Here is a 27,531-nt window from a genome sequence, read left to right as displayed (position 1 = left end):
CACACACACACACACACACGCACGCACACAGCTGCCGCTTGCGTACTGTTGTTGTTCGACGCTAAAGCTAACAGCTAGCAGCTAACCCCAACTGTGAAGATGTCGCCAGACCGACAGACGGAGCGACGCTCGCATTGCTGACATCTGCTTAGTTATGTTAGTTAGCTCGGGTTAGCTCCGATTAACCCGGGTTAACTGTCCTGTTCAGTTCTTTCTGCCCTCGTTGTGGGGAAGGACAAGCTAGCTAGCCGCTTAGCTCCATTAACATGTATCAGCTAATCATCCAGTATTATTGATGTTAGTCCCCTTAGCCGGGCTCAGCTGGAGGAGACTGGTTAGCCGTTAGCCTCTGGTTTATTTATGTCAGTAGAAATAGCCGTAGCTTATATTGTTCAGTTAACGTTAGCTGGCTGCCGTTGTAGTGGTGTGGCCCCATTTTAAAATATATCCCGGGTTGTTTCCGTGATGTATGGTTGTATTGAGGCAGCAGAGGTTGTTACAGTGGTGAAATGTCTGTTTAATCTTTTGGTACTATTGAGCTAACAGTTAACGTTAGCTGTTATCCGGAGCTAATGGCGGTCTGAGGTCTTTGTTTCCATCAGAAGGAGACGGTTTATCATGTGAGAGCAGGTAGCTCTGACTGTAAGCTTAGTTTGCAGGTATATTAGAGTAGACATAGATACAACACCCCGCTGATCTGCATTATTTTCAGGTCTTTGGGTGTAGCAGATGCTAAGCTAACAGATAATTGAGCACTACAGAGCTGAGGTCAGTCTTTGGCTGCTGTGACCTGCCTCCAGACAGACTCCAGTGTTTTATTTGATTTGTGATGATATATAGCTGCCAGCTCATCCAGGTGTGCAGTGACACTCATCATCAGCATCAAAATAACTTTCAGCTGTTGGAGACATAAGGGTTACCATGGCCCTCAGATCAGGCTGCAGGCAGAGCTGCTCGGCATGCATCGTCTACCTGCTCATTCTGCCAGGTAAGTTCACTGAATGAGGAACAGCTGTTACCAGGCTATAATGATGCTTTTCATTAAAGGTGTGAGGAATTAAAAACGAAAAAACCTGTGCTTTGACATCACGCCCTGTAGGGTGACTTCTCTTCCTGTTCTGAGGGTCTTCACAGAAGAAAAAATCTTCAAAGTCTTCAAGTAGAAATGTGCCCCAAATTTATACTTAAACATTTTGGTTTCAGTTACATTTTCTGTATTGTTGATATGGTTGTGTTGTTTATATTAGATGAACTTCAGTTAATTTGTCTGTTAACCCCTGATTTAATGATTAATCAGCTAATTTATTTCTTGATTAGAGTCCAAGGTGGAGTCTTCACATCTTTATGTCCTCTTTGGTTTACTCAAGGACGGGTAGTGAAATGTTAACTGAAAAAAAGTTTTGTTCTTTCTGTTTGAAAAAAGACTTGAAGGTCACAGTTTATCATCAAAGCTGGTCAAATCGGCAACCTCCAGATTAAATGATCACAGTTCCAGCTTGTTGACACATTAAGTTATTTAAACATGTTGACTCTCAAAATGGTAAATGACTGATTTCGAGTCAGCTGAGCTCTTCATGGACGTGCGTGAGAGAGCTGGTAGCCTGTTTGTGGTTTCAGTGCTTTTTTAATGCAGACAGCAGACTTTAACCATCTGACTGAGGTAAACACAATGAGTGTGTAGTTTATCCTGAACAGGATGTGACTGCACAGCTCAGACTCCTTTTGAATTATTGAGTGACACAACAATGACTTCCCTCAGGACGTTAGGCAGTTGAGGTGGTGAACCAACTGAATTATGTACTTTTAATTAGGCTTGTGGACTCGTCCTTATTCATAAAAAATCACAGCACATGTTGTTATCTGTGCGTCTTTACCGATGACTCGTGTTTGTCCACGTTGTTTCAGTTCGAGCAGTAATAGCAGTGCTTCTGTTATCACCTTCCTGTTAACTGTATGTGTGTTTCCCAGGATGCATTGCTGTGACTCAGAGGAATGACAACGTCTACGTGTCAGGGATTTCTAACGGTGAGGTCACAGCCACACTGCTGTCACATCAAACACAAGCACCTGGATGAGTTAAACATCAGCAGTGTCAGTCTAACAGCCCGTCTGTCTGTTTAGCCTGTGGTGACGTGGCAGAGCTCCTGCGGGCATCCAGCGGCGTCATCACCAGCCCCGGATGGCCCTTTCAGTATCCAGCCAAACTGAACTGCAGCTGGAACATCAGAGCCCGACCAGGAGACACCATCACCATCAGGTGACAAACAGCCTGTTTCCATGGTGACAGCACCAGAGCTAACTGTTTGACACAGGAAGTTGTTCTGAAGACGTATATGTTCGTGTCCTCACACTGCGTCCGCTTCAGTCTGAATAAAAATGAAAATATTTCCTATTTGTTTGTGTGCTTCCAATGGCTCTGTAGAGGTAACCCCAGTCTCACGCTGTCATGACAACGCAGGAGTTGTATCGGTTCAGTAACTGTACTCTTTGGACCCACAATAAATTTGACTCTAATCTAATAAGTAATCATTAAAGAGGGCTGGTGACATTTCAGAAGGTTCAATATCAGTGCCAAAACTGAACCGGTTCACACTCTGTCAGAGAATAAGTCAGAACCAGGACAGAAAACGGAGTTCTTGTGTCTCAAATCATTTCCTCTTCTCTCCTGCTGTAGTTTCCAGGACTTTGATCTCCAGGGCTCCCATCGCTGCTCCTTGGACTGGATGTCCATCAGCAGCTACAGAAGCCTGGATGGACTGCGGGTCTGTGGTTCCTCCCTACCACCACCCTACGTCTCCTCCCAGGACCACGTCTGGATCCACTTCCACTCTGATGACAGTCTCACGGGGAAGGGTTTCAGACTGTCCTACATCAGTGGTGAGGACAACCTGTAGGTCTGCAGGTCTCTGAAGCTGTACTGTTGAAGCTCAGATGGTCGACAGGTTTCTCAGTGCAGCAGGAATTTGAACTGACAACCTGTGTGTCCTGCTTCTGCCTTTGATCATCCGCATTGGCAGCTCCTCTTGCTGTTATGTAACGGTTGTTTACGGATCACACGACGCTGGCACATGTGTGGACGAGAGACTGATTTAAGTCCTCCCGGCTGATTCATGAAGCCTGAAGGGACTGAAGTGGAAGATTCTGAAGGATAGCAGAAAGAGGCCAGAACACATCATCACATTTACAAGCCGGCTCTTATCGATCACTAATGTCCTATTGTTGCAGGTAAGCCAGAGGCGTCCAGCTGTGATGTGGACCAGTTCCACTGCTCCAATGGGAAGTGCATCCCAGACTGGTGGCGCTGTAACTCCATGGACGAGTGTGGTGACAATTCAGATGAGGAGCTGTGTGTGGACTCGCCGTTCTCCTTCCAGCCCTGCAGCCTGAATCAGTTCCCCTGCCTGTCCCGCTACACCCGAATCTACACCTGCCTGCCGCACAGCCTGCGCTGCGACGGCAGCATCGACTGCCAGGTAACAATGTAGCTACAGCATCACAGACTGAGCCTTATCAGCTCAGACGAAGCTCGTGAGAGACTGACGTTTGTGTTGCTGCAGCGATTCATCAGCAGGTTGTGTAGATGTGGAATGTGAGATGGGCCCGCATGTTGGTATAAAACCAGAACAAAAGGCTGTCAGCACAAGAAGCTGATGGTGTGAGAGTCGGTCCAGTGCAACACTGAAGCTCGAAATCAGCTGTGGATAAGACGAGCTGAAAACTCGTCTGAGACACTTCAGATATCAGATATCACTTAGTGCAATGCGAGACATAAATATTGGGGGCTTTGAATGTTGAAGTATAACCAAGGTGGGACTACTTAAATCGGTATTTTTGTCATTTTTTTTATTTTATGTCTTCAGTTTCATAACGTGAGAGATGCTTTTCAGCGTTGTAGCCTGCTGTGGGACAGCATTTGTACGTGAATGTTTGAAATGTTCACAAACAGAACACCCCTGAGAGCTCTCACAGTGAATGACCAGGGAGCTCAGAACACCTCCTGTAGCCAGAGTCCTGCACTGACCCCACAAGACACCCAAAGGATCACGAACAAAGTCCATAAAACACATGTGGAATCCATGACCTTCCCGATATCCCCACAGAAGTAAATGGCTGGTCCGCTTCCTGTTTCTGAGCCTTTGACCGCCTCACTGCCCTCCTTCAGAGAAACGTCCTCCAGCTCGTCGTCCTCCTACTCTCCCATGTGTTCAGTAGTTCCTAAAGGTTCCGACCGCTTCGCGACACTATCCTCAGTCCAGCTCATCAGTTCCCCTCCCTGGGCTAATCCCAAACATGCTGTATGTGTTGAATGTGTTTTTGTGTTTGTCTTTTCTTTTTGCAGGACCTTGGTGATGAGATTGACTGTGATGTTCCTACATGTGGAGAATGGTTGAGGAACTTCTATGGCTCTTTCAGCTCTCCAAACTACCCTGACTTTTACCCTCCAGGAAGCAATTGTACCTGGCTGATCGACACTGGAGACCACAGGAAGGTAGCCTCTGACCTCCAACACAGAACAAAAGATGTTGCAGAAGATTAAATTCCCTTCAGTTCCTCTCTGAACTGTCGGTGATCTCCCCCTCTTTCCTCTCATGTCTCCTCCTGCAGGTCATCCTGAGGTTTACAGACTTTAAACTTGATGGCACAGGTTATGGCGACTACGTTAAGGTCTATGACGGCCTGGAGGAGAACCCTCGCCGTCTCCTCAGGGTGCTGACAGCGTTTGACTCCAGGGCGCCTGTTGCTGTGGTTTCATCGTCTGGTCAGCTCCGAGTTCACTTCTACGCAGACAAGATCAACGCTGCCAGAGGGTTCAACGTCACCTACCAGGTGTGTTTGACTTTGTTTTACACTTGTGCCTCTGTGTTTTTAAGATGTACAGGTTCTGTGTAACTTGTTCCTGTGGATCTCTGCCTCTGTGTCCCTCAGGTGGACGGGTTCTGTCTGCCATGGGAGGTTCCCTGTGGGGGGAACTGGGGCTGTTACACTGAGCAGCAGCGCTGCGATGGATACTGGCATTGCCCCAACGGTCGGGACGAGCTCAACTGTTCCTCGTGTCAGGAGGACGAGTTCCCATGCTCCAGAAACGGAGCGTGTTACCCCCGATCGGACCGCTGCAACTACCAGAACCGCTGCCCCAATGGTTCTGATGAGAAAAACTGCTTCTTCTGCCAGCCGGGAAACTTCCATTGCAAGGTACCGAAACCCGTCCGCTGCTAAACATCAGAATGCATAACGTCATGAGTTGCTTATCAAATTAAATATCCTCAAATAGACAACGTTTTCACATTTTTATGCACAGGGTTTAATATTCCACAGCTCTAAGAAGATTTGATGTGGTAAAACTTGTTTTCTATCCTCTCTGAACTCTTGTGGAAAATCGTGTTGAAAATTACAGCCATGTTGTCCTCTGAAAGTGTGAAAACGTCCCTGAGGCGACGGCATGTGTGTCCCTTTAGTCTGTGCTGTGGTTTCTGTCCCGGTGCAGCACTTTGACGTCATGAGAACAGCAGCATACAGCACTTCTTTTTCTTTTTCTTCTTCTTCTGAGTCAGTGAGAGCAAGTTGGATAAATATGACCTCACTGATCGATTATGATTGTATAAGAATGTACCCATTATCACCGGCAGTCCATCCAGGCTCCGGTAACTTTTTAAGTATTAAAACCTGTTTTCCATATTCAGTCAGCAGGTCTGCATCACATGAATGAAAGGATGTTCTGCTGCCTTCTTGTCATTACTGGGTCATCTTAGTTAAGGGAAAAAATCATTTAAATCACTCCAAGGCTACAGCTAAGTAAGGGGGAATGTTTTCTGGCACTGAGTGCTCGTACTGAATCGGTCAACACACCTTTAATGTCGGTATGACAGCTTTGACCTTTTCATGTTTTTATTGGCTCTCTTGATGGAAAATAAACTTGTGGTTAAGTGTGACCTCTGACCTCCCTGCAGAACAACCGCTGTGTGTTTGAATCGTGGGTGTGCGACGCTCAGGACGACTGTGGTGACGGCAGCGACGAGGAGAGCTGTCCCGTCATCGTTCCCACCAGAGTCATTACCGCCGCTGTCATCGGCAGCCTCATCTGCGGCCTCCTGTTGGTCATCGCCCTCGGCTGCACCTGCAAACTCTACTCACTGCGCATGTTTGAACGCAGGTGAGGACAGGCCGACGTCTGTGTCATCCCTGCAGCCTCAGATTGGTCGTTGTTCTCTTCTTTACAAGCTGCGTGATGTTGTTTCAGGTCCTTTGAGACCCAGCTGTCCAGAGTGGAGGCAGAACTACTGAGGAGGGAAGCCCCGCCCTCATACGGTCAGCTGATTGCCCAGGGACTGATCCCACCTGTGGAGGATTTCCCAGTGTGCTCTGGGAGTCAGGTACACATACACAGAAGCCCACCTCTCCATCCAGTTAGTCATACCTTTCAGCAAGCTGACCCACCTCTGCATTTTCAGACTTGACTCGTCTCTTTGTCTTTTGTGATGTCTCTTCACTGTCACATCAGGGTCCCTGAGCTTTAAATAGTTGTTAGAGCTTGTGATCGTATAAGAAGGAATTTGAAGTGGAGATGTTTAAATTTTCACTTTTCTGCCAAGCAGTCAGCAGTCGATCAGATATGATAATGATTAGGTACACATTGCATTTTAAAAGATCTAACCTGTAGTTTATGCACAGCTGAGGGTGAAATAGGCCACAGTGCTGTAGTTTCATTATAGCTGTTAAACAGCCGTAAGATAAATATGTCCTACAGTCGGCTGCTTTTGATTCTTTGTTGAAACAGAAGCTCGTCGTAGGATCGAAGCTTCACAGAGACGTAATTTCCTTAATGAGCAATCTGTAAATAAAGTCTCCTTCCCTTAAAAATCCCTTTAATTCAACTCTGTGTCCTCAGGCGTCCGTCCTGGAAAACCTCCGTCTGGCAGTCCGCTCTCAGCTCGGCTTTACCTCCCTTAGACTCCCCTCCTCTGGACGTCATAACAACCTGTGGCGCCGTCTCTTCACCCTCTCACGGTCCCGGCGGTCTGGTTCTTTGGCCCTGGTCTCTGCTGACCTGGAGGACAGTGCTGGCACTGGGAGCACTGGGAGTTCTGGTTCAGATCTGCTGTCTCCGGACTCAGATGACACAGACACAGAGGGCGAGCGAGGGAGGGACCGTGGCGTGGGCGCAGTGGGCGGATCTGTTACCCCCCTACCCCAGAAAACCCCCCCATCCAGCGCTGTGGAGGCAGTGGTATCCGTGTCGACATCAGCGACCTCTTTGACACCTGGGCGCGATAGAGGTTGTGATAGGACCAGAGAGGCCCCACCTCCTGCTAGCCCGGTTGCTGTGGTAACATCCAGCCCAGAACCCAGATGTCACACTAATACCTCAGAGCGCCACGCTCCACCCACCTCTGCTCTGCAGCGACTGGCCCAGAACCTCCATCGTCTTGCTAGAAACCTGACCAGAGCCACCCAGAACCAGCAGGACCAGACCTGGATCAATCACAGTCCGCTTCGCCAACTGGAGACAGGAAGAAGTGGGACTGAGGCTGCGGAGCGAAGAAGCAGAGAAGAAGATGAAGACGTGGAGCTCTTGATCCCCGTCTCTGACTCTGACTCCTCCTCCTCGGTGAGTGATGTCCGACAGCCGCTGCTGGAGCCACACCCTTCCTCCACCACAGGCCATGCCTCTCGCCATCACCATGGAAACGGTTGTCGAGGAGGGCGGGACGGCCCCTGTGAACACTGCGGGATGGTCCACACGGCTCAGATTCCCGATACCTGTCTGGAGGCCACAGGCAAGCCGGAGAGCAGCGACGACGAGCTGCTGCTGCTCTGCTAACATGCTAACTGACTAACTCGCTGGTTAATACTAATAATACCCTGACCCAACACCTACAGGTAGCTAAAATGCTAACTGACACAGGTAATCCAGCTAATACGACCCTTTTGTATTCCGACAGTTAGCTAACATGCCAACTGGCTAACTCCACTAACACTACTCTGACCCAGGACCTCAGACAGCTAGCCAACACGCTAACATTTCACACTGGACTACAATTAGCAAACAGGCTAACAGATAAGACTTGGTAACAGCCAGCCTTAATGTTAACACTTTAACCGGACTTTAACACAGGATGATTGAATACCTGTTAGCATGTTAGCTGCAGTAATGGTTAGCTTTTAGTGATGTTGGAGATGAGCAGACCAATTAAGGGCCAGGGCAAGCGAAATCACCAATTGGATCCTGATGTTGGTACGACTCTGAAAACTCTCCCCAGTTGTTCCCCTGATCTGTCCGTTAAAACACTCGCCTCCTCCTGCTCGGTACGACATGCTGAACTTCTTTCTCGTTGGTACAACTGTAATCTGTGTCCTGATAGAACAACGTGGTGGCTCTTGGTTGATGAGAACATTAAACCCTGATCCAGGAACATTCTCTGCCTCTGCATCTTGGACATGTTGGCCTCCTAGTCTGATGCAAGGGTCACATGACTAGGGGAGGTACTGAAAGTGCTGCACTGTAAAACTAACAAACTTCTGAGTACAGACTAACTGTGAGATATGGAGCACTTCTTACCTTCACTGCAGTGTATGTTTATTACATACAGAATTTCATGTTGCACACCACACTTCCTCTACCCATTTGTCACTCCTATTGTTTGTTTGACACGCATAGTGATGCTCCCATGATTATTGACTCATCAGCTTCATAAAGTGTGGCTGGTCAGCAGCCGCGGTGACCACGTGTTCATAAGACGTGTGATCATCAGCTCGTAAAATATCTTCTTGCTTGTCTCAAGTTATTTACCTTCCTGTCACACGTTGGGTTTGTTCACACTGAAAATGAAGCACAAATTTTCAGTCCTCATGTTTTATAAAAATGAAAACCAGTCAGTCGACAGTAGTTAGCCAAGGATTGATGTTAACGCTAGCTGGGCCGCCTCCTCAGGTCATGTGACCCTCAGATTTCCATTTGGGTGTCTGACTGGTTCTAAAGGGAAATTTCTAGAATGTTTTGTTCTAAAACACAGAAAAGTTCCTGTTACAGAAAAGCTTCTAGGCCTGAGCCTTCTGCAAGAACATCCAAGATCCATCTGTGAAGAGAAAGCTAAACATGTAAGAGCAGCTTAAATCGCTTGTTGCGCATTTGAAAGGTCAAAGGTCCCAAGTCGTGTTTACACATTTTTAACATAAAGGACTCAAAGATCCAGACTGCAGAGGACTGAAGGTCTGGACCCAGATAGGCTGAAGGTTCGGTTCAGTGTGTATCTAACTTGAAGGTTCAGGATTTCATCCGTTTTATCTCCGATTTTGTGAGAAAACACACAAACTGAGTCCTCCTGGTTTACTCCTCCTCAAACTGAAGCCATTCAAACTGACCCGTCTGGATTTATAATTTTGTGTTTTTGGTACTCAGATCTCAGCTGACCTTGTGAGAGTGTGACTGTGTATATTTATTATTATTATTATTATTAATATGACTGTGGTTATTATTGTTATCATTCTTATTGTGTTAATTTGTTGTTGTGTTGTTTCTGACCTGCATGATTCAGATTGTTTGGTGATTTTTCTTTGAGTCTGTAAAGTAAGAAAAAGAAAAAACAAAAACTGTTAAACTGCACTAAAGATTAAAGGTTCATGTTTCAGTCTGTTCAGTCTGACTTTGTCTCAGGTTACTGCATCCAAAAAATCGAGTGTGCACTGAGGTTCCTGTTGAAAGCAACAGAAGAGGAAGTGAGGGGATATGGCGCCCCCTGCTGGTCAGGCTGAAGACTCAAACAGAGGCTGCAGACCTCCAGAAAGATGCTTCATCGGGGTGAGTTTTTTTCCTCCCTACTTTTAGTTTTAATCACGAGATATTAACAAAAGAATAAAACTACCAGTCTGAGTCTGTCAAAGTAAGGAGGACCAGAATAAGTTTGTGTAAAGTGGTATCACTGCAACCTTTTCCTTTACATCCTGTTGAATTAAAACTATTACTATGTTCAGTTACCTGATTTGGTAAATAAAAAATATTTTTGTGTAGTTTGTCTTAGATTTGTTACAATAAACTGACTAGAAATAAGGTCCAGAGTTCAAACATTCAAACTTAAAAATGAGTTTATTTAGTGAATTATAAACTTCAGTATAAATCAGCTGAGTTGTCATGTATTAGTTCAATACATGTGGACTAACTGGAACTATACAACCCTAGAATGTTGTCCGTGATACCACAGAACCTTTACAGAACCACCAGAATCAGAGTCATTTTCGCAACAACAGAAAAACCATAAAGGTTCATATGAATGATATCTGGACAACCTGGTAAAATCTTGGGCGGCAGGGTGGTATAGCAGGAGGGTTCCAGGTTCAAATCCCGGTCTGAGTCTTTTGTGTGGAGTTAGCATGTTCCTGTGTGGGTTTTATCCGGGTTCACATCAGGTTAACTGGCTGTTCTACATTGGCCCGAGGTGTGAGTGTGTGAGTGTCTGGACCATACTGGACCAAGAGTCCGGTTGTCTAGAACACATTTTCAGAGAGAATCACTGAGTGTTGAGAATCTCTTTATTTTCAAGTTTTCAAGTTCTCATGTTCAACAGTTTTTTATTTACATTCTACTGTTCCATGCAAAAACATAAAGGACCGGACAGCCATGTTCCTGTGTCTCCATGGAAACTCATCAGTGTTCTGGACATGTCTCCAACAGTCACATGACTCCTGAGGACTTGCTCTGATTGGCTGGTAGCTTGAGGTCACATGGCCTCTCCTTTGTTTTCCCAGCATCTTTTGCTGCACTGCTCCTCCCTCATTGGGAGAGTCATTTCCTGTTTGAGCTTCAGGTGGCGGAGCCTTCATTCTTCCTCCCAGTGACATCAAGCTGACAGTATTACATCATCCTTGTGATGTCATCATGCAGCAGCAGAGGAGGACCATGGGAGGATCGTTTTTGTAGGCTCCACCCAGCAACGTGTTCCCTCCTGACCCATTGCTATGGCAATACTGTTGGCTGAGCGCCCTGACGCTACGACTTGCTGCCCTCGGTCTCCTTATTGGTTAGCGGAGCCAAAGCGGGGTCCACCAATGAGGTGGCAGGAAACAGTTTAAACCAGCCAATCACCATGTTGGAAAGGTCCAGATCATCCAACAGGATCTGAGCAGCGCCCATAAAGGATTTATGATCCATTCGACCGTAGTCTCCCCATACGATGATCTGCAGAGAGACAGACGGGCAGAGAGACAGACAGGCTCAGGCTTCAGATTGAGACAGTCGGCAGACAGACAACTAAAGTTAAGCAATGAAGACAGAAGTCTGGATGGCAGGTGAGTTTGTTTACATGATCACGTGTCCTTCAGGTGTTCAGTGTAAGCCAACTCATGTGCTGAGGACGACCATGTGACACCGTCAGGTAAACCATTTTCAGGTTCCATATTTATGACCAGACGTCATGAAACAGATAAACGTCTGAATCTGCTGCAGACGTGTACATGAAGTTTGTGTATTACCTGTAGTACTTTTCCTTCTGGGTTTTCTTCAAACTGCAGTTGTTGTTGATAAAGAGGGTCGAGTGTTTTCCTCGCCAGACGAGTTCTTCTCTTCAACACACACTTCCCGTTATCCATCAGATACACCTTCACATACGCAGCTACACACACACACACACACACACACACACACACACACACACACACAAATCAGCTGCAGTCTGAACAGTTGAAACCACTTTGTTTAAAAACTTCAGCAGCACATTAACTTCTTGTCTGCCTGATTTCATTTAATGTGTGATTTTTGTCTTCAGCAGCTTCTTAATGTGTACATTAACTGATCCTGTAAACACTACAGTGTATTATATTTTAACAGCAATACAAACAAGTGATATGCTTTGTTCTACAAAATAAACTATGCATTGCATTTAATAATCAAATCTAACAAATAAATTGATTTAAAGGTTAACTTGTGTGTAGGATTATATGTCAGAAACTGTTTGTACTGCAGTCAGTCAGCCACTTACTGTGGAGTGCAGTATCAGTACAGTGTGACAGTGTGTATCAGTGTGTAGCTTTTCTACCTGGCGTGTTCTTGTTGCCTTGTTTTCCCACAAGCCCCCGGGCTCGGATCACCTCCACGTCCAGACGCTCCTTCCGATACACCATCCCAATCTGGATGTCACCTGAGCACCAAACAGCCAATCAGGACAAGTAGAAATCAAAAATATCAATAATGATGTGAGTATTAAAGAAAGTATAAATACAGTTCTGATTGGTCATTACCCATAGGGGGCGTGGCCAGTGTCTGCCGTCCAGCCAGCTGTGCAGGACCCAAACCCTCCAGAAATCCAGTGAACTGTCTGTCTGACGCCAGCTTCACTCCTGGAAAAATCAAACTGAACATCCAGAGACGAGTTTATCATCGCAGAGAGGAAACAAACATCACAAAACAAATGATCAAAGATGTTGGACTGTAGGTGGAAGAAAAACAGAAAACATAAAAAAGTTTATCTCTTACGCTCCAGGTTTGGGATCCTCGGCATCCGGGTCACGGCTCGGTTGTCGCGTGAAACGAGCTTTAAACTCAACGGCTAAACCGGTTTCTACGCTCCTCTGGACAGGAAGTCGCACCACCTTCTTCTTCTTCTCCTCCTCTGGGTGGACAGAACATTTGAACACAAATACTGGTAACTTAGCTCCAGGCAAGAGGCAGAAGATATCATTCAGTTCAAATAAGAGCCAAAAAAAACAGACAGTCGGCAACCAATCACAGCTGAGGTGATGATTCTACCTGTCAAACTCATCCCACTTAGACCACTCAAAGTGAATTCAGAACAATTCACACTGTTCTCGTGTGAAAAACACTACACAGATCAAGCCTGGCTGACTGAGTCATTCATTGAACATAGTGGTTCCCAGCAAACTGGGTCTCTCCTGTCCCTCAAGGACGAGTCTACAAAGCTTTGTCTGCTCTGAGATTCAGTCAGCATCCGTCTTTATGGCTGACCAATGTGAGACTTGACTCGTGACAGCTGGTCGTCTCCGCAGCACATTATAGAGAGTAAATGTTAGGGGGCCTAATACTGATCCCTGTGGGACACCGTCTGTGGATTTCAAACCATTGTGGTTTTGGATTTTGTTTTGGCCACAGACTGAACTGAGACTGACCCTCTGGGTTGAGCTGGGAGGCGCTCTGACTCTTCTTTCCCAGTCCGACCATTCCCATCATCTTCGCTCCAAAGCTCGAGCGTCGCTTTTTATCATCATCGTCATCGTCGTTTCTCCCCAGTGAACAAATCTCTCCGCCGACACTCGATGACTTTGTGATCGGAGCTCCAGATGTTGCCGCTGCCCTGCAGGAGAGAAGACCACCCACATCTTTGAGTCACCTGAGGGGGAGGGTAGGGGGACATAGAGTGGTGAGGGGAGCAGCACACTGAGGAAGTGGGCGTGGTCATTACTGCTACTATAACAAATGGTGTGGAGCGCCCCATTGGTCGCCTTACTTTGAAGGCTCAGGCTCCTCCTCCTCTCCTTCCTCCACTGACTCGCTCTTTTGCAGTATGACTTCGCCCTCTGCCGCCCCCACTGCGTCCTGTGTTCCCTCTGACCCCGACCCCGACCCCACCTCCACTGATTGGCCTTGCAAAGCCTCCACCTGACTGTTTCAGCCAATGAGAGGAGAGGACAGCAGGCAGAAAACAGAAACATGCAGGATGAGGCTAACTTAAAGAAAAAGTGCTGACACACATAACAAACTACATGCAAAAATAAACATGGAAAAAACATGGTATTAAAAAAAAACACGGCAACATAAACCAACAACAACATTTTTCATTAAATGAGGTCACATGCAGGATGAACACCTTCTACCTAGGACACACGTTTTCCCGACACCCCCTTCAGAGGTCACCTCTGTTAGTGAGAGCTCCACGTGTTGACAGTACACATGTAAACTAATTGTGTGTGTATTACATATGTGCCAGTGCTAACAAATGTAAAATGATATTTTCTAATCTCTGTGGGATTAAATCCTCAGTCTGTGTTGGTTGCTGGACTCACCTGGTCCTGGAGACAGATCGGACATCGCTGGACATAGCCGACACATCACTGACGTCACTGTCCGATGATTTAAAAGACAGACTTTCTCTCATCTGGAGACACAGACAGAGAAAAGGTGAACAGGTGGATGATATTATCGGTGATGTATTCATTGTGTAATATATTGGTGCCATAATTCATCTTGTTCACCTTTGATTGATCCTTCATCTGACCTGCACAGAGAGAAGAGGAGAGTTTATTACAACCTGTGATGTCACAGTTGTCATAATCGATTTTGATCTTGATCATTTTGAAGCCTTGAGTTTAGGGTTACTGCTGCCACCATCTGTTTTTTTTGTAGCCAAAAGTGACCATATTTGGATGAGAGGGTGGAAATTGCGAGGACATCCTGATTGGATCTGACTAGGGATTGACAACATACCAATGCTAGTGACTTGTCAATCCATGCTTCATATATATTTTATTCTGAGTGGAGGCATAATTTACAAAATGAACATCATGCTGTACTGAAGAACATGATGAAAAGAAACTTCAGTCCAACTGGACACAAAGTTTAAATTCACAATAAATCAAAGAGATAACAACAGAATCTCTACCTTCTCTGCTCAGTGGTCGGATCTCCCCTTTGCATTATGGATGGATGATCGATGGAAACCAAAAGAACATCAACCCAACAAGAATCAAATTGCCAAAGCAGGATAGAACAAACGGATGAACAACAGGAGGACGGACAGGTGACTAAAGTCTAATCGAGCCACTTCCTCTAATCGTCTCATCACCAACTCAGGTGAATAACGTGTCACGTGACTGGACTTTCTACAGGGGCTACCTGTATGGGGTGAATGTGGATAACAGTTGGTACCATACCATTGGCTGTTTTCTTCTGCTGGTCCTCCCATGTGACCTCTGCATCATGGCAGAGATATGATGGGTCAGAATATAGCAACACTAAACTGTCCAGGTGATCCTTCTGATATCAAACCAGTTAAACCAACAGGACAAGTCAAATCCCAGTACTCATCATCAAAACCTCAACCTTCAACCTGGACAATAACAGCTCATCTGAACGCATCACCAGATCCACCTGACACTCTGACTTGCCTTTTCGGGTCCCTCCAGGTGTTGCTGAGCGTCTGTCTGGCTCTGACCCAGACAGGTGGGATGTGGTGACATCAGAGTGATGTAATAAAGATGAACACAGAAATGAGTAAAATGAATAAATGAATAATATTAAGTAGTGATGATAGAGACACAAACTGTCAAACACAAACAGATCTCACTGCAGAGTCACCAGCTCACTGCTTCTACTGGATTTACTGCCTAGACTGACTGGACAGACTGGTTTACACACACATCAAACCTGTAATGTACACACCTGGAGTTTGTGCAGGTGATGGGGCAGGGGTAGGTGTAGGGACAGGTGTTGGAACAGGTGCAGGAGAAAGGGTGGGTTCAGGAGGCAGCTGTGATTGTACTACAGGAGTTGGGGGTGGAGCAGTAGCTGTGGCGGGAGGTGGGGCTTTAGTTGGTGTTGGAGCAAGGTGCTTAGCTTGGGACACTGCTGGAGCAGGTATAGGAGCTGAGGCCAGTGCTTGGTCAGATGTTGGAGCAGGGGGTGGGGTTTTGACTTGGATAGGAGCTGGTGCAGGCAGAGGTGGAGGTACAGGTTCAGGTACACATGCAGGTGGAGGTGCAGGTGCAGGTACACATGCAGGTGTTGGTGCAGGTGCAGGTACACATGCAGGTGGAGGTGCAGGTACACATGCAGGTGTTGGTGCAGGTGCAGGTACACATGCAGGTGGAGGTGCAGGTGCAGGTGCACATGCAGGTGTTGGTGCAGGTACAGAAGGTTGATGGGTTTGCGTGGTTCCAGGAGGAGGTGGGCCTTGGACTCGTATAAGAGGTGGCAGTTGATTGTTGATGAGGGGTGGGCCTTGTTTGTGTGCAGGGGGCGGGGCCTGATGATGAGTGGGAGGAGCAGGTGCAGTTGGCACTCCTGTGGTGGCTGTGGCCAAAACTGATGGACAGCAAAAAATGTTAGACAAACGAAAAAGATGAATGAAAGCAAACAGAGACAAACTATGAGGTGATCAATGATCACATGACCTGTTTCAACAGGTAACCAATCACATGGCTAGTTTTCAGTTTTTAGTTATTAAAGTACTGCTTGTCGTCAGATTTTTTAAATAAATAACAAGAACAGATAAAATCTAAGAAGAGGCAACATGATAAACAGGTACCTGAAACACCTGTGGAACTCAGGTCTTTCACCTCACCTGTCTGCTCTCATAATTGCAATCTTGAAACACACCTGTGTCTCCTTTTGACTTTTTGTTTTGATGCCGCAGAGAACCAAAAACCGAAGCTCTCAGGAAACCCTAATCCTGTCTGAGTCTGAGGGTCTCGGTTCGCTTCAAAGTCCTTGCTAAGTTGTATGAAAGCATGTGAAATCTGATCTGAAAACTCTTTGGGTGACTCTTTCAGTTCTGGGGTTTCTGACTGATTTGCACACCTATCAGCTTGCTGCGCTACCCTCAGTATGGATAAAAGTTTCAGGATGGAACTCATATTTGAGTTGCACATTACGACTAGTCTGTCACACTGGACTGTGACCTCCATTCAGGGACAGTCTGGCACATTATCAGTTATGCTGACTCATCGCAGATTACCTTACATAAATATATTCCACAGATCAGGTTTAGGATCAGTCATTGTTAACAAAATGTCTGACTTCAGCCACTGGAATCTGTATGGGAGAGAAGGGATTGGATCAGAGCATCCCTTGCACGTCCGCAATGCGCTTTCCAGGCCTGGCTCCAAGAGGAATGCTCTGTCTCCAAAAAGCTTTTCTGAACTCATAGCTCCTTAAAAGTGGTCTGGACTTTCACCTCAGACAGTTTGTCTTAGGTGACCCACAACACAGCTCCCAAGCTCACAGAGGTAAACAAACCCTATCTACCACCATTCTTAGAGATTCCCCTCCTTAGATGAGTGGATGGAGGAAATGATGGATAGCTTGATAGACATTCAGGACAGCTAGAAACACTTTGACTTGTTCAGACCGAGTCTGTCTGAGACCGAGGAAACTTGGACAATCTAGAGTGACTACATCTCCTAGCATGTCCAAGAATGAACCATATATGACGAGAAAATCTCTTCCTACCTGTTGTCAAACCAGTACGAGACAAAAACTATAGCGGGCACTAGAAAGTTCTCCTTTCAAATGTACTACAAGAAACAGAACCACTCTAGTTCTAAGCTGTAGGACAGGTGAACATCACTCAGTTGCTCAACTACACACAGTCTGTACCTGTCTGCACCCTGTCAGAGGGTTCTCCTCCATCTGAAACAGAAAACCCTCTGTTAGGCCACCACCTTCAGTTCACCTTCTTCAGATAAATTCAGATCAAACTGAAATCCATATTATTGATCCTGACAATCTGCAAAACGACTGAAAATCCTCCCTTGGTCCCTTTTTGAAGAACACAAGCCAAAAAACAACCAAATCATTGATTTCTGAACTTCAGAAAGACTGAATCATCACACATGCTGCTAAAGAACACTGACTTTTTCCTTTGAGAGACCTCAATTCTGAGCGATCCGGACAAACACAGAACATTCTTTTGAATCACCTCTGAAAATGTACTCGTCACTTTCAGTTTGGGTCAATGTGTCTGCAGCTGCATCACCTGAAGGATAACTAACAGACGTACTTCTGTCCGGAACTCCTTTGGGTGGGACAATGGGCAGCTGGCGTCCTCGGCGGCTGCAGACCGGCGTTCCTGATGGACTCGTCTGGGTTGATCCACCTCGCGGGTTTGTCCTTTTAGAAAAAACACCCAAAGGAATCAAACTACCAACATGACAGGAGAAAGGTAAGACAGCGGACTCAGAGTCAAAGGTCAGGAGTCAAAGTGGTCGTAGTGGTCAGTGTTGTTCATGTAGCTTTGTGCTTTAGCTGGGATAATGCTACACTAGGTTAGCTAACAAAATGCTAGTGGCTAATGGAGAGCAATTTTCTAGGAGAGCTGGGGAACACTTCAGGAGACCAGATGATGTCCTACTGCACAAGTTATTAAATAAACAACACTTGGTATGCCAAAAAAATCACAACATAAGGCAACAGGTGAAATGTCATCCGATCTGCCCGTCACTGCCACTGTGACATCATAGTGCACACCTGTGTGTCAAGCAAGACTTTCAGGTGATCCTTCTGATATCAAACGCAAGCAAGCTTTATTTACACTAATACTTTATTTTCACTGTTTTTCTTCTTTCCAGCTGACACGTACAGTTTGTATGAATGAAGTCTGGAAGGCACAACTTGACTGGAACATTAAATTCGGAAAATTGTTTTTTTCAATTCTGTTTTCAGGAAGAAAACAACAACTCTTGAGAAGCTCAGGAACTGCAGTGCAGCTTTGGGATGCAACACAACCAAGCAACCAATAAACAAACCAATAAACACCAGCAAGATGTAACATAAACCTGGGAGTCAGAAAATGAAATAAAAAACTGTTAAACTTGAAACATGCAAAGAAAAAAAATAAAGGTAATTCCACAAACTTATAACTAACAGAATATAAACAGACAACAGGTGGTTTAGCAGTGTGATGTTGGCCTGAGCCAATCAGGAAACGCAGGAAGAGGGGTTCAAAGAAAACAGAAATGGTCAACCTTCAACCAGATATCATGCTTTAGCATTCAGCAAACACTGCATATTCCAGCTCATTGGTCGACTGCTGATCACCTGGTTGGGGCAGGTGAAGGGGGGGCGGAGCGTCCAGACCTCAGGTGGATGGAGTCAGCTCGATCAATGGAGTGGGACCGCATGTAGACCTGTCGGTCTGCCATCGCTCGTTGGTCAGCAGACCGAGAGCGACTGTAGTAATCCTGCCGGTCCATCTGCCGACTGTACCTGCACACCATGACAACCGTGAACCACAGTCACCACGACGACCATGTCACCTGCAGGAGGGGTTAGTTAGTCGCATTTCTGTGGCGACTATCCACTGGGCGCACCTGCTGAGGGTGATTCAAGGCGATTAAATAGGAAGTTTAAGGCACTGAAGAATCAAAATCAAACGCCACAGAAGAAGAAAAATTAGAAAAATTACACTGTTTCCCATAAAACCTCAGTGAGAGGGCAGACACAGCAAGGGATGTTGGGAGAGACATGAGGGAAGTTCAAAGTCCTCAACACAGTGTGAAGTCTTGAAAGCAGCACAATCAGTGGGGCTCAGGTGATTAAGCACACCTGCTCTGTGACAAAAATTGTGTTTCCATCAACATATTTTGAGGGAGATGGAAACATTTTTCTGAATAAGTTCTGATGTGATCATTTAACTCACAGGGCTGATCAGCTTCTTCAACTGCAAAGAAGAAGAGAAGCCATTTGAGCTGTTGTGTCTACTACAGGTGTGTTTAATCACCTGAGTCCAGTTGAAGTGGCGATACCACGTGAATGCTGTTGTCGTAGTTTGGATTCCTTTAAACTTGACATACTCTGCATTGAAGCAAGACCTCTAGTTTGGATGGGAAAATGAAGGGGGAAGTGAGTCGTGCAGTCCTACGTCCTCTCACTAATGTCTTCTAAATCTACATCTGTCAATCTATCAAACTGCCCGAAAGTCCGTCTGTTTACCTCAGAAGTTCCTCATCGTAGGCATCAGGTTCGTAAGGGAAGTCAGGAATGAAGTCCTGACTGAAGAACAGAAAAACATCAGAACTCTGCAACACGATGAATAACCACATCCTGTGACCTCGGGACACACCTGAACCTCTGTCCTTCACTGACTGCTAACTGTCATCTTACAAGCAGACAACATCATCCTCTAACACTACATTACCCACAAGCCCCAGGGCTCACCTGTAGTCCTCACAGCTCCCATTCATTGTGTGGTTTGTCCAGGGAGTTTGGCTCACATCGTTAAAATATCTTCCACACAGAAAAACACACACATGTAGATGAGAATGTGATGACTGCTACTACTCTGAGTACAACTACCAGTACTGCAGTTCTTTCCACTACACTTGCAATACCTGTCGTGGGAATCCAGAGAGGTGCCAACAGACATTCTCCTCAGTGATCTCCTAAATACACAGAGAAAGTGTTACATAAGTTACACAAACCAGTACTGCAACCAGTACAATGACCAGTAAACTAGCATCAGCAGTGCTACAACAGGTAGAAAACCAGTGGTACAACCTAGACCACAATCAGCACCAAATAAAATGCTACAAACTGTATTATACACAGGAATAAAATCAGTGGTACAACCAGTAGTGATATGACCAGTATTAAAACAACTGGTGCTATAACTGCCACTAAACCAATAGCATCCCTAATATAACAACCAATACTGAGACCAGGACTACTACAAATACGTTAGCAGTTTTGGTTTCAATTCTACAACTAGTACTACAGTACTAAAACATGTACTACAAGCAATCAGTAGTGAAACTAGTATCAAATCCTGTAAAATAAACCAGGACTACAACCAGCAGAAGTACCAGTACCAGTATGACTGTAGTAACAATTAGTATGACCAGTACCACAACAAGCAGAAATTCCAGGAGTACAACTGGTACTAAAACAAGCTGCATGACCAGCAGCAGAACTAAAACATGCAGTTCCACTAGTACTACAACCAGCACCAAAGACAAATACTACTGCCAGTACAGTAGGATCCTGGATCCTGGATAGCTTATATATTTTTTTTATTGAACTATTAACTGATTGATGTATTCAGACTGTATACTGACTGGTTGGTGCCCGCGTAACCCATGTCAGGTATGCTGCATCTTGCCTCAGTTACCTGTCCAGGCTGCTGTACTGGCCCGCATCAGAGTACGCCCGGCTCAGTTTGGAGCCTCGCAGTAGCCGCACGGCATCCTCCCGGTATAGCGGGTACAGAGGGTTACCGCTAGCAACCAGGGGGGTCAGAGGTCAGAGGGTCAGTGGTGAAGAAGAGTGACAGTGAGTTTTGTGAAATGAAGGTGAGGCCTTTCTGGAAGCTGATTGGCTGTCATGACAATGACAACACTAGTTCAGAAAAAAACGAGTTTCAGTAGAAAATAGCTGCTTCAAATGTTTCAGTCAAACTGCAAACTAATCAATGTTCCCATCAGAACACAAAAATGGGATCTTATGAGAATGCTCCGGCTTTATCTCATCTTAATATCATCCCATCTATAACCTTTGTGTTGCGTATCATTTTATCTCATCCTATTGTGTTTTGTTTCATTCCAGTAAATCTCATATCAACTAATTACTAAGTCAAATGTTATTTTATCTCATTTCTTCTGCTTTCATCTTGTTTTGTCTCATTGAGGCTCCTCGATCTAAAGCTTCATTTGAACTCATCCCACTCCACTCAGGCCAGACATTTCAAGTCAACCTGAAAACACAAGCACACACAAATACACACACACACACACACAGCTGGTTACCTCTGTGGAGGCGGTTGGCTGGGCGACCGTGACCTCATCCTGACCACTTCGGATCGAGAGCAGTGATTGGAGGACATCACCTGCTCCGGCACTGAGAGGGTGGAACTGTGAAAGTCCCGCCCGTTCTGTTTATAGTCTGGACACACAGAGAGACAGTCAACCAGCAGGACCAGTATTCAATAGCAGAGACATTTCAGAGTCCGTTCATTTCAGTTAAATCACAGTGAGCTCTGCATCGTATTTCAGCTGCATCACACCTTTCTGTGATGAGGAACAGTGAGGAGATCATTACAAGAACACTATGAGATGGGGATTTAATGTTCTGTTGAGTGAATGAATTTCACTTGACACCTTTGGCTCTGACCAGACTTTAACACTGAGCTTTAACATGTTGCAGTGCAGTAAGACGTTCACCTGATATCACCCCGATGCCGTCTTCACAGTCGTAATCTGAAAACTCACTGTCACTGATCCTCTGAGACCCTGCAGAGAGAGGGAGGGTGTTTAAGCCTGTAAGCAGCTCCTCTTTAATCCTCGACACAAAGGTCAACTAATCTGACACACACAGAAATGGAACAGAAGAAGAAACAACTGAGTTTACTCATGAACATTGAAAACCAGTTCCAGTTTTTCACCTGGCTTCACCCCAGTAGACTAAACCTCCTCTGAAATCTTTTTGAGGTTCAAGGAAACATCGGAAGGACTGAAACCACCCTGACAATCCCTTTAGGACCCTTGGAGTTTCTAAAAGATCGGTGAAGAAGTGGCAAGTGCCTTGCACAGATTCCTTAAACTGGAACTGGAGATAACTGGAACCCCCTTGAGGAACCCTAAAGGACTCTACACATTTAAGATCAAACAGTCACCATCACAGATCAACAGACCCCTTTCAAGCATTTTAGAATACCCCTATGGACCTTATCAGTCCCTTTAGGTCCTGTGAAGAACTCATGGGAGACCATTAAGGACATTTTGGACCCCTCTTAAAGATCCTCTGGAATCACTCCATGGAATTTCATCCACCCTTTAATGGGTTAATTGTGACCAACTGAAGTCCCTCAAGGATCTGTAAAACACTATCAAGTACAAAAGGGAATCCCTCAAGGAAATTCAGAACTTGTTCATTAACAGCTGGAAGATTCTCAAAGACCAGAGACAAATATGAAGTCAACTGCAAACCCCTGGAGGAAACCTGCAACATTCTTGAGGATTCTTGAGGACTCTGAGAAATTTGGTCCCCTGAGACACTGAAGGAATCCTGGAATGTCCATTCCCCAAACCAAGATCCTCCCTAAGACCTGAAAGGACCAACAAAACCCCTGTAAGGATTGATGGAACTGTTATTAAGAATAGGACCATTGACAAGGTCATCACCAAGACCCACTGAAGAAACCCAAACCAAAGACCCTGGGACAGCACTGAAAACAAATTAAAGACTTGAGCAGCCCTTAAGACACTGAATCATGACCCACGTGAAAAACACTAGAACTCCCAGAAAGACCACATCTGCACCATTAAGGACATACAGAACACTTCAAGACCCTATAAGGTCCCTAAGAACCTCAACCAAAGATCCAGAATGAATTCTTGCATATATGGAACACTCCAAGTTAACCATGTAAACCTCCCAATGTGTTGTGGTACCCTTGAAAGACCATGATCACCTGTTTATTCCTGTTTGTAGTTTGAAACCATCATAACACCCCAAACAAATAAAGAAAAGCATAACATGGAAACTTTATATAACAGTCCAGTTTATGAGAGACATCAACAACACCTGACACCTGTGGCTTTCAGGGGGTGTGGCCTAGTCTTGTACTAGAAAACCAAATGTCTGCAGAAGCTTTACATACATCCCTCCTATTTATGAGTAAAGCAGCAATGCATAGGGAAAGCCAGATGAATTAGTATTAGCTATGAAGGCTCACACACTCACATGCTGTTATTACCTGAGTTATAGTAAGGACCTTTGTCTGGCAAAGCATTGTGGAAAAAAAGGGTAAAGAATGCAAAATAAATTAAAAATAAAACATAATGATGAACTAAAGACGCATGACTGTTGTGCGAGTGTGTGTTCAGTGTGTATTATCAGTGTGTGTCTTACTCTGCAGCCTCCTGCTGCTCAGTGTCTCCTCAGACTGCAGTCCCCTCCTCTGTAGGTAGGGGGAGGCGTTGGGCAACGGCACAGAGGAAACATCATGAAGCTGCAGTTTGTACCAATGAGGCTGATCGTCCAACAGAGCCGACTCCAACTCTATCAGAACCTACAGACAGACAGAAACAAACAATGACAATCAGCTTCCTGCCTAATCACTTAAAGAATATTTACTGGAGACAGATGGGTTGATTTTTGGTACGAAGACATTAACAGATAAAGAACATGTAAAATCTGCCACTGAAGATCAAACGATCTCCAATTTAGACTGGAAATAAAATAATAAACTTTTTTTGCTTTAACTACACTATATAGACAAAAAGTATCCAGACACACCTCTTCATTCGGCTGTTTGGGCTCGGCCCCTGACTTCCAGTGAAGGGAAATCTCAATGCTTCAGCACACCAAGACATTTTGGACAATGCTATGCTTCCAACTTTGTGGCAACAGTTTGTTGAAGGCCCTTTTCTATTCCAGCATGACTGTGCCCCAGTGCACAAAGCAAAGCTCCATAAAGACATGATTTTTAATCTGCAGCTCTGACTGCCTGTGGGTAAGAAACTCGACAGTGCCAGACAGTCTGGCACCATTTCTGCCTCCATTGTAGACTAAAGGAATGAATAAATTCACATTTCACCTCATGAATTTCCAGAATTACGTTCCTAACGAAAACATGAACAGGTAAAGCACACCTGTAACCATGGTAACCTTACACAACAAAGATGGTGACAAACTGTCATCAAATAAACAGAAAGTGACTAAAACTAAGCAACACTTCAAACAAGACTACAACTGGAGGGATCAGTTTACTGACTGTTCCTTTAAGATGACTACATCTGAAACATATTTGGTTCTAAGTGTTCTGAGTGTTGTCCGTGCATTCTCACTTCTCCTAGGAACTGGCTCTCCTCCTCTCGGACTCGAGCTTGATCCCAGACCGTCAGCTCCAACATCCGTTCTCTGAACTCCCGCCTGTGGACTGGAGAATACATGAAGGTCTGGTTCCACCTTGGTTCCACTGACTTCTTCACTGTTTTAGTTCTCCGCTTGCTTTTATCACTGGGAGGAGAGGAGAGGAGACAATCAACATCCAATCACAGAGCAGGACCTTCTGGTTCGACAGAACCAAACTAGACGTTCTGCAGGTTCTACTGCAGATCCACATGGATCAGAAAACACAGATGTGGAACCAGAGAACACTAAGGCACTGAAAATAATACACTTGGACCTGTCACAGATACCTAATCATTACCTGACATCACCTAGTCAGTTCAAGTCTGATTGGTTCTTCTTTTTACCTTCTGTCTGGCAGAAAGTAGATCTTGACGTAGGGGTTCCTCGGTCGGCCGTCTTCTCGAGTGGGAAGTTCTTTGGCTCCGAGCACAGTGACAATAAGCTGATGACCAACTTTATCGTACCACAGCTTGAGCTGTAAACCAAAAAACAGGCTTAAAATCAGTACAGCAGAAGACAGACCCCAAAACAGGTGCAGCAGAACCCAGGAATCCTGGAGAACAGGACTGGAGAACCCTGTGAGAGATTTTTTTAGAAAAAAAAATCACCCCAGACAAGAAGCTACTACTCAATAACGGAACGTAACAGAACAAAGCAGAACCGTCAGGAAGATTTAAACCTTGCAGAGCGCTAAGTGCACCCCGTAGAACATCAACAGAACCCTAAAGAATACAGAAACATATATAAACTGTGTAAACACTAGAGAAACCCTAGCAAACACATAGAGCCCAGGAGAACAGTGGCATAACAGTCAACAACAGCAGAGAGCCCTACAGAACAGCAGAAGAACCACACAGGAGAATACAAGAGAAGAATGGAACAGAGGTTGAATCATATGAAACAAAAGCAGGATCATGTAGAAGACCGGCTCAATAATGTGGAACAGTGACTGATATTGACAGAACCCAACAAGATACCCACAGAACGGAAGTAGGACCCCAAAGAACAGATTCAGGAACCCTTGACAACAACAGAGGAGTCTTACAGAAGCACCACAGGGAACACATATAGAACCCACTAGGACAGCATGGCTCTGTGGAACAGAAAGAGAACCATATTCAACAGTATCAGAACCCTGCAGGAAACAGCAGCTCTACTACTAGCTCTACTTTATATTTCTACTCCACTGCATATATCAAACAGCTGTAGCTGCGCTGATCACCTGTCAGGGGGTGGAGCTCCAACTTTACTAACAGCTACAATTGCAGACAGAGAGAACAAGGATAGGTGGAACAGACAGATGTCTCACTCCCACATCTACAGTTACCTGAATTCTGGGAACCAAAGGACGCCTGCTCACAGTCTGAAACACACACACACACACATCAGCATGGAAAAGGCTGTTAACTGAGGGCTGATTGGCTGTGGGGGGGCGTCGTGTGGCAGTGCAGTGCATGCTGGGTAAACTTACAGAGACCTGTCCGGACAGAACACTGGGGCTCATGGGAGACGTGACAGAGATGGACGGACCGACTTTCTGAGAGTCAAAGGAACTGGAACCTGAACAGAATGCAGAGAATGAAACTCAACTGCAACTCCATTGTATCTTGATTCCAGCATTTTTTGTTTTGATCCACAACTTGTCATGTCCATCAGTGTGGACAGTTTAGGTTTTCTGTCATACGGGCAAAAGACAAGTCGTTTTCTATTGTCTTCTATGTATGGCCAGATGAAGAGACAATCAACTCCTGGACACAGACATGTAACTCACTGGAGTTCAGCTGGACGTGGGTGCCGTCTGCCGCCCTGGAAACATCTCTGAGGAACAAAATCACAAACAACAATCAGCAGAACATTTCAACAGAACAGCACTTCAGGTTCTCTGTGGACAAATAAGTGTGTTATCATTCAGGATGTTTGCCTTTTTGAATTGTAGTTTTGTGTTTTAAACAGCAGAAGAACCACAACTCTTTACAGTGAGATGGTAGAACGCAGTATGATTTCACAGGCTTAATGTTCCAGCTTGTTGAACATTAAGTCGACTCCAGTGATGTCGTTAACATGTCAATAATCAAATCTTCACATAATGTCGAAAAACCTGGTGTAGCAGCACGTTTCACTGATGAAACTATGACAGTCACACGTTCCGAATAAAGTTATTCTGCCTATTAAACAGAATAGCAGAAAATATTTTAGTTTAAGCTTTTATTTAATTTCCCTGGTGTCCTTTTGGTGAGGATTTGATTCTCTTTGATTCTAAGTGCATCAGTGTTTCTTTCATCCAGTTTGTGCTGGTTTTTGCAGGGCTGCTGCTGGTTTCCAGTTAAACAGAATCGGTCTGATCATGCCAGACTCTGAACTTCACTTTGTCAGGTATCCAAAACCCAATACAATTAATACATCACAGTTTCCTTATTGGCAGGTTAAAGTGTGGTGTGAAATACTCAAGTGAACCTTTAAATCTGCTGCATGTTAAAATCCTGAGCTCAGACCTACCTGATTGGTCGGGACACCACCAACTCCACCTGTGGTTCTGGTTTGGACTCCAGGATGATGTTGTAAACTTCATTAAAAGTGGCTCCCTGCAGAACCCGACCATTCCATTCCAGAACCTGATCACCTGAGACAAGAGACATGTGTCATAACATACCACAACAGTCCAGCAAATGCTTCAAAATTTCACGGACGGGGGTTAGCTTAGCATAAAGACTGGAAGCGGGGGGGAAACTGCTAGCTTCATCAAAAGAGAAAATAAATCCATCATCCAGCAACTAGATGTGTGTTTACCTGGTCTCAGGTGTCCCACAGTGTCAGCCAGGCTCCCTCGCTTCACTTTAGTGATGAACGCACAGAGACGACCGGACTCCGTCATCTTGCCTCCAACCACCTGAAAACACACAGGGGAACAGCCAGCGTCACCAACAGGTGGAGGAAGGAAGAAGAGGAAGATGAGGAGTTTGTTA

At 45.3% G+C, this 27,531-nt stretch overlaps 2 protein-coding genes across 26 annotated transcripts in view; one reads left to right on the top strand and one right to left on the bottom strand.

The window, feature by feature from the left end:
- Positions 1-2: 2 nt before the first annotated feature.
- lrp12 (low density lipoprotein receptor-related protein 12) lies at positions 3-9,635 on the top strand. The gene is made up of 11 exons (XM_046417186.1): positions 3-988; positions 1,969-2,025; positions 2,122-2,257; positions 2,675-2,877; positions 3,226-3,473; positions 4,340-4,489; positions 4,606-4,827; positions 4,927-5,193; positions 5,949-6,151; positions 6,239-6,371; positions 6,887-9,635. The coding sequence occupies exons 1-11, from the start codon at positions 922-924 to the stop codon at positions 7,817-7,819; spliced, it is 2,619 nt and encodes an 872-aa protein (XP_046273142.1). The 5' UTR covers positions 3-921; the 3' UTR covers positions 7,820-9,635.
- An 871-nt stretch (positions 9,636-10,506) lies between these two features.
- The window catches only part of LOC124074335 (regulating synaptic membrane exocytosis protein 2-like), a 30,301-nt gene continuing 13,276 nt past the window's right edge, over positions 10,507-27,531 (bottom strand). For 5 of the 25 annotated variants that reach the window (XM_046417139.1, XM_046417138.1, XM_046417149.1 and 2 more), the window contains 29 exons: positions 27,356-27,455; positions 27,065-27,188; positions 26,340-26,386; positions 26,040-26,128; positions 25,896-25,931; positions 25,614-25,661; positions 24,913-25,043; positions 24,502-24,673; positions 23,564-23,723; positions 21,874-21,942; positions 21,460-21,595; positions 20,826-20,933; positions 20,050-20,100; positions 19,877-19,945; positions 19,652-19,711; positions 18,758-18,925; positions 17,697-17,830; positions 17,318-17,350; positions 15,383-16,024; positions 15,109-15,150; positions 14,197-14,219; positions 14,008-14,099; positions 13,452-13,607; positions 13,114-13,298; positions 12,464-12,599; positions 12,229-12,341; positions 12,027-12,128; positions 11,464-11,603; positions 10,507-11,170 (listed from right to left, as the gene is read on the bottom strand). In XM_046417139.1, coding sequence (XP_046273095.1) covers positions 10,982-11,170; positions 11,464-11,603; positions 12,027-12,128; positions 12,229-12,341; positions 12,464-12,599; positions 13,114-13,298; positions 13,452-13,607; positions 14,008-14,099; positions 14,197-14,219; positions 15,109-15,150; positions 15,383-16,024; positions 17,318-17,350; positions 17,697-17,830; positions 18,758-18,925; positions 19,652-19,711; positions 19,877-19,945; positions 20,050-20,100; positions 20,826-20,933; positions 21,460-21,595; positions 21,874-21,942; positions 23,564-23,723; positions 24,502-24,673; positions 24,913-25,043; positions 25,614-25,661; positions 25,896-25,931; positions 26,040-26,128; positions 26,340-26,386; positions 27,065-27,188; positions 27,356-27,455 — 3,555 coding nt within the window. In that variant the 3' untranslated portion in view covers positions 10,507-10,981. Of the gene's footprint in view, positions 11,171-11,463; positions 11,604-12,026; positions 12,129-12,228; positions 12,342-12,463; positions 12,600-13,113; positions 13,335-13,451; positions 13,608-14,007; positions 14,100-14,196; positions 14,220-15,108; positions 15,151-15,378; positions 16,025-17,317; positions 17,351-17,696; positions 17,831-18,757; positions 18,926-19,651; positions 19,712-19,876; positions 19,946-20,049; positions 20,101-20,825; positions 20,934-21,459; positions 21,596-21,873; positions 21,943-23,563; positions 23,724-24,501; positions 24,674-24,912; positions 25,044-25,613; positions 25,662-25,895; positions 25,932-26,039; positions 26,129-26,339; positions 26,387-27,064; positions 27,189-27,355; positions 27,456-27,531 lie in introns of those variants that run through there. The other 20 variants (XM_046417143.1, XM_046417164.1, XM_046417140.1 and 17 more) reach the window with 19 other exon arrangements.

Source organism: Scatophagus argus, chromosome 17, assembly GCF_020382885.2.
Source record: "Scatophagus argus isolate fScaArg1 chromosome 17, fScaArg1.pri, whole genome shotgun sequence".
Taxonomy (NCBI): domain Eukaryota; kingdom Metazoa; phylum Chordata; class Actinopteri; family Scatophagidae; genus Scatophagus; species Scatophagus argus.
The sequence above is the reverse complement of the archived record's forward strand: the minus strand, read 5'-3'. Positions and strand labels throughout refer to the sequence as shown.

Coding starts and splice junctions, on each gene's coding strand:
- lrp12 (XM_046417186.1), top strand. CDS start 922: ATGGCCCTCAGATCAGGCTGCAGGCAGAGCTGCTCGGCATGCATCGTC. Junction 989..1,968: donor CTACCTGCTCATTCTGCCAG/GTAAGTTCACTG, acceptor TGTGTTTCCCAG/GATGCATTGCTGTGACTCAG. Junction 4,828..4,926: donor GGTTCAACGTCACCTACCAG/GTGTGTTTGACT, acceptor TGTGTCCCTCAG/GTGGACGGGTTCTGTCTGCC.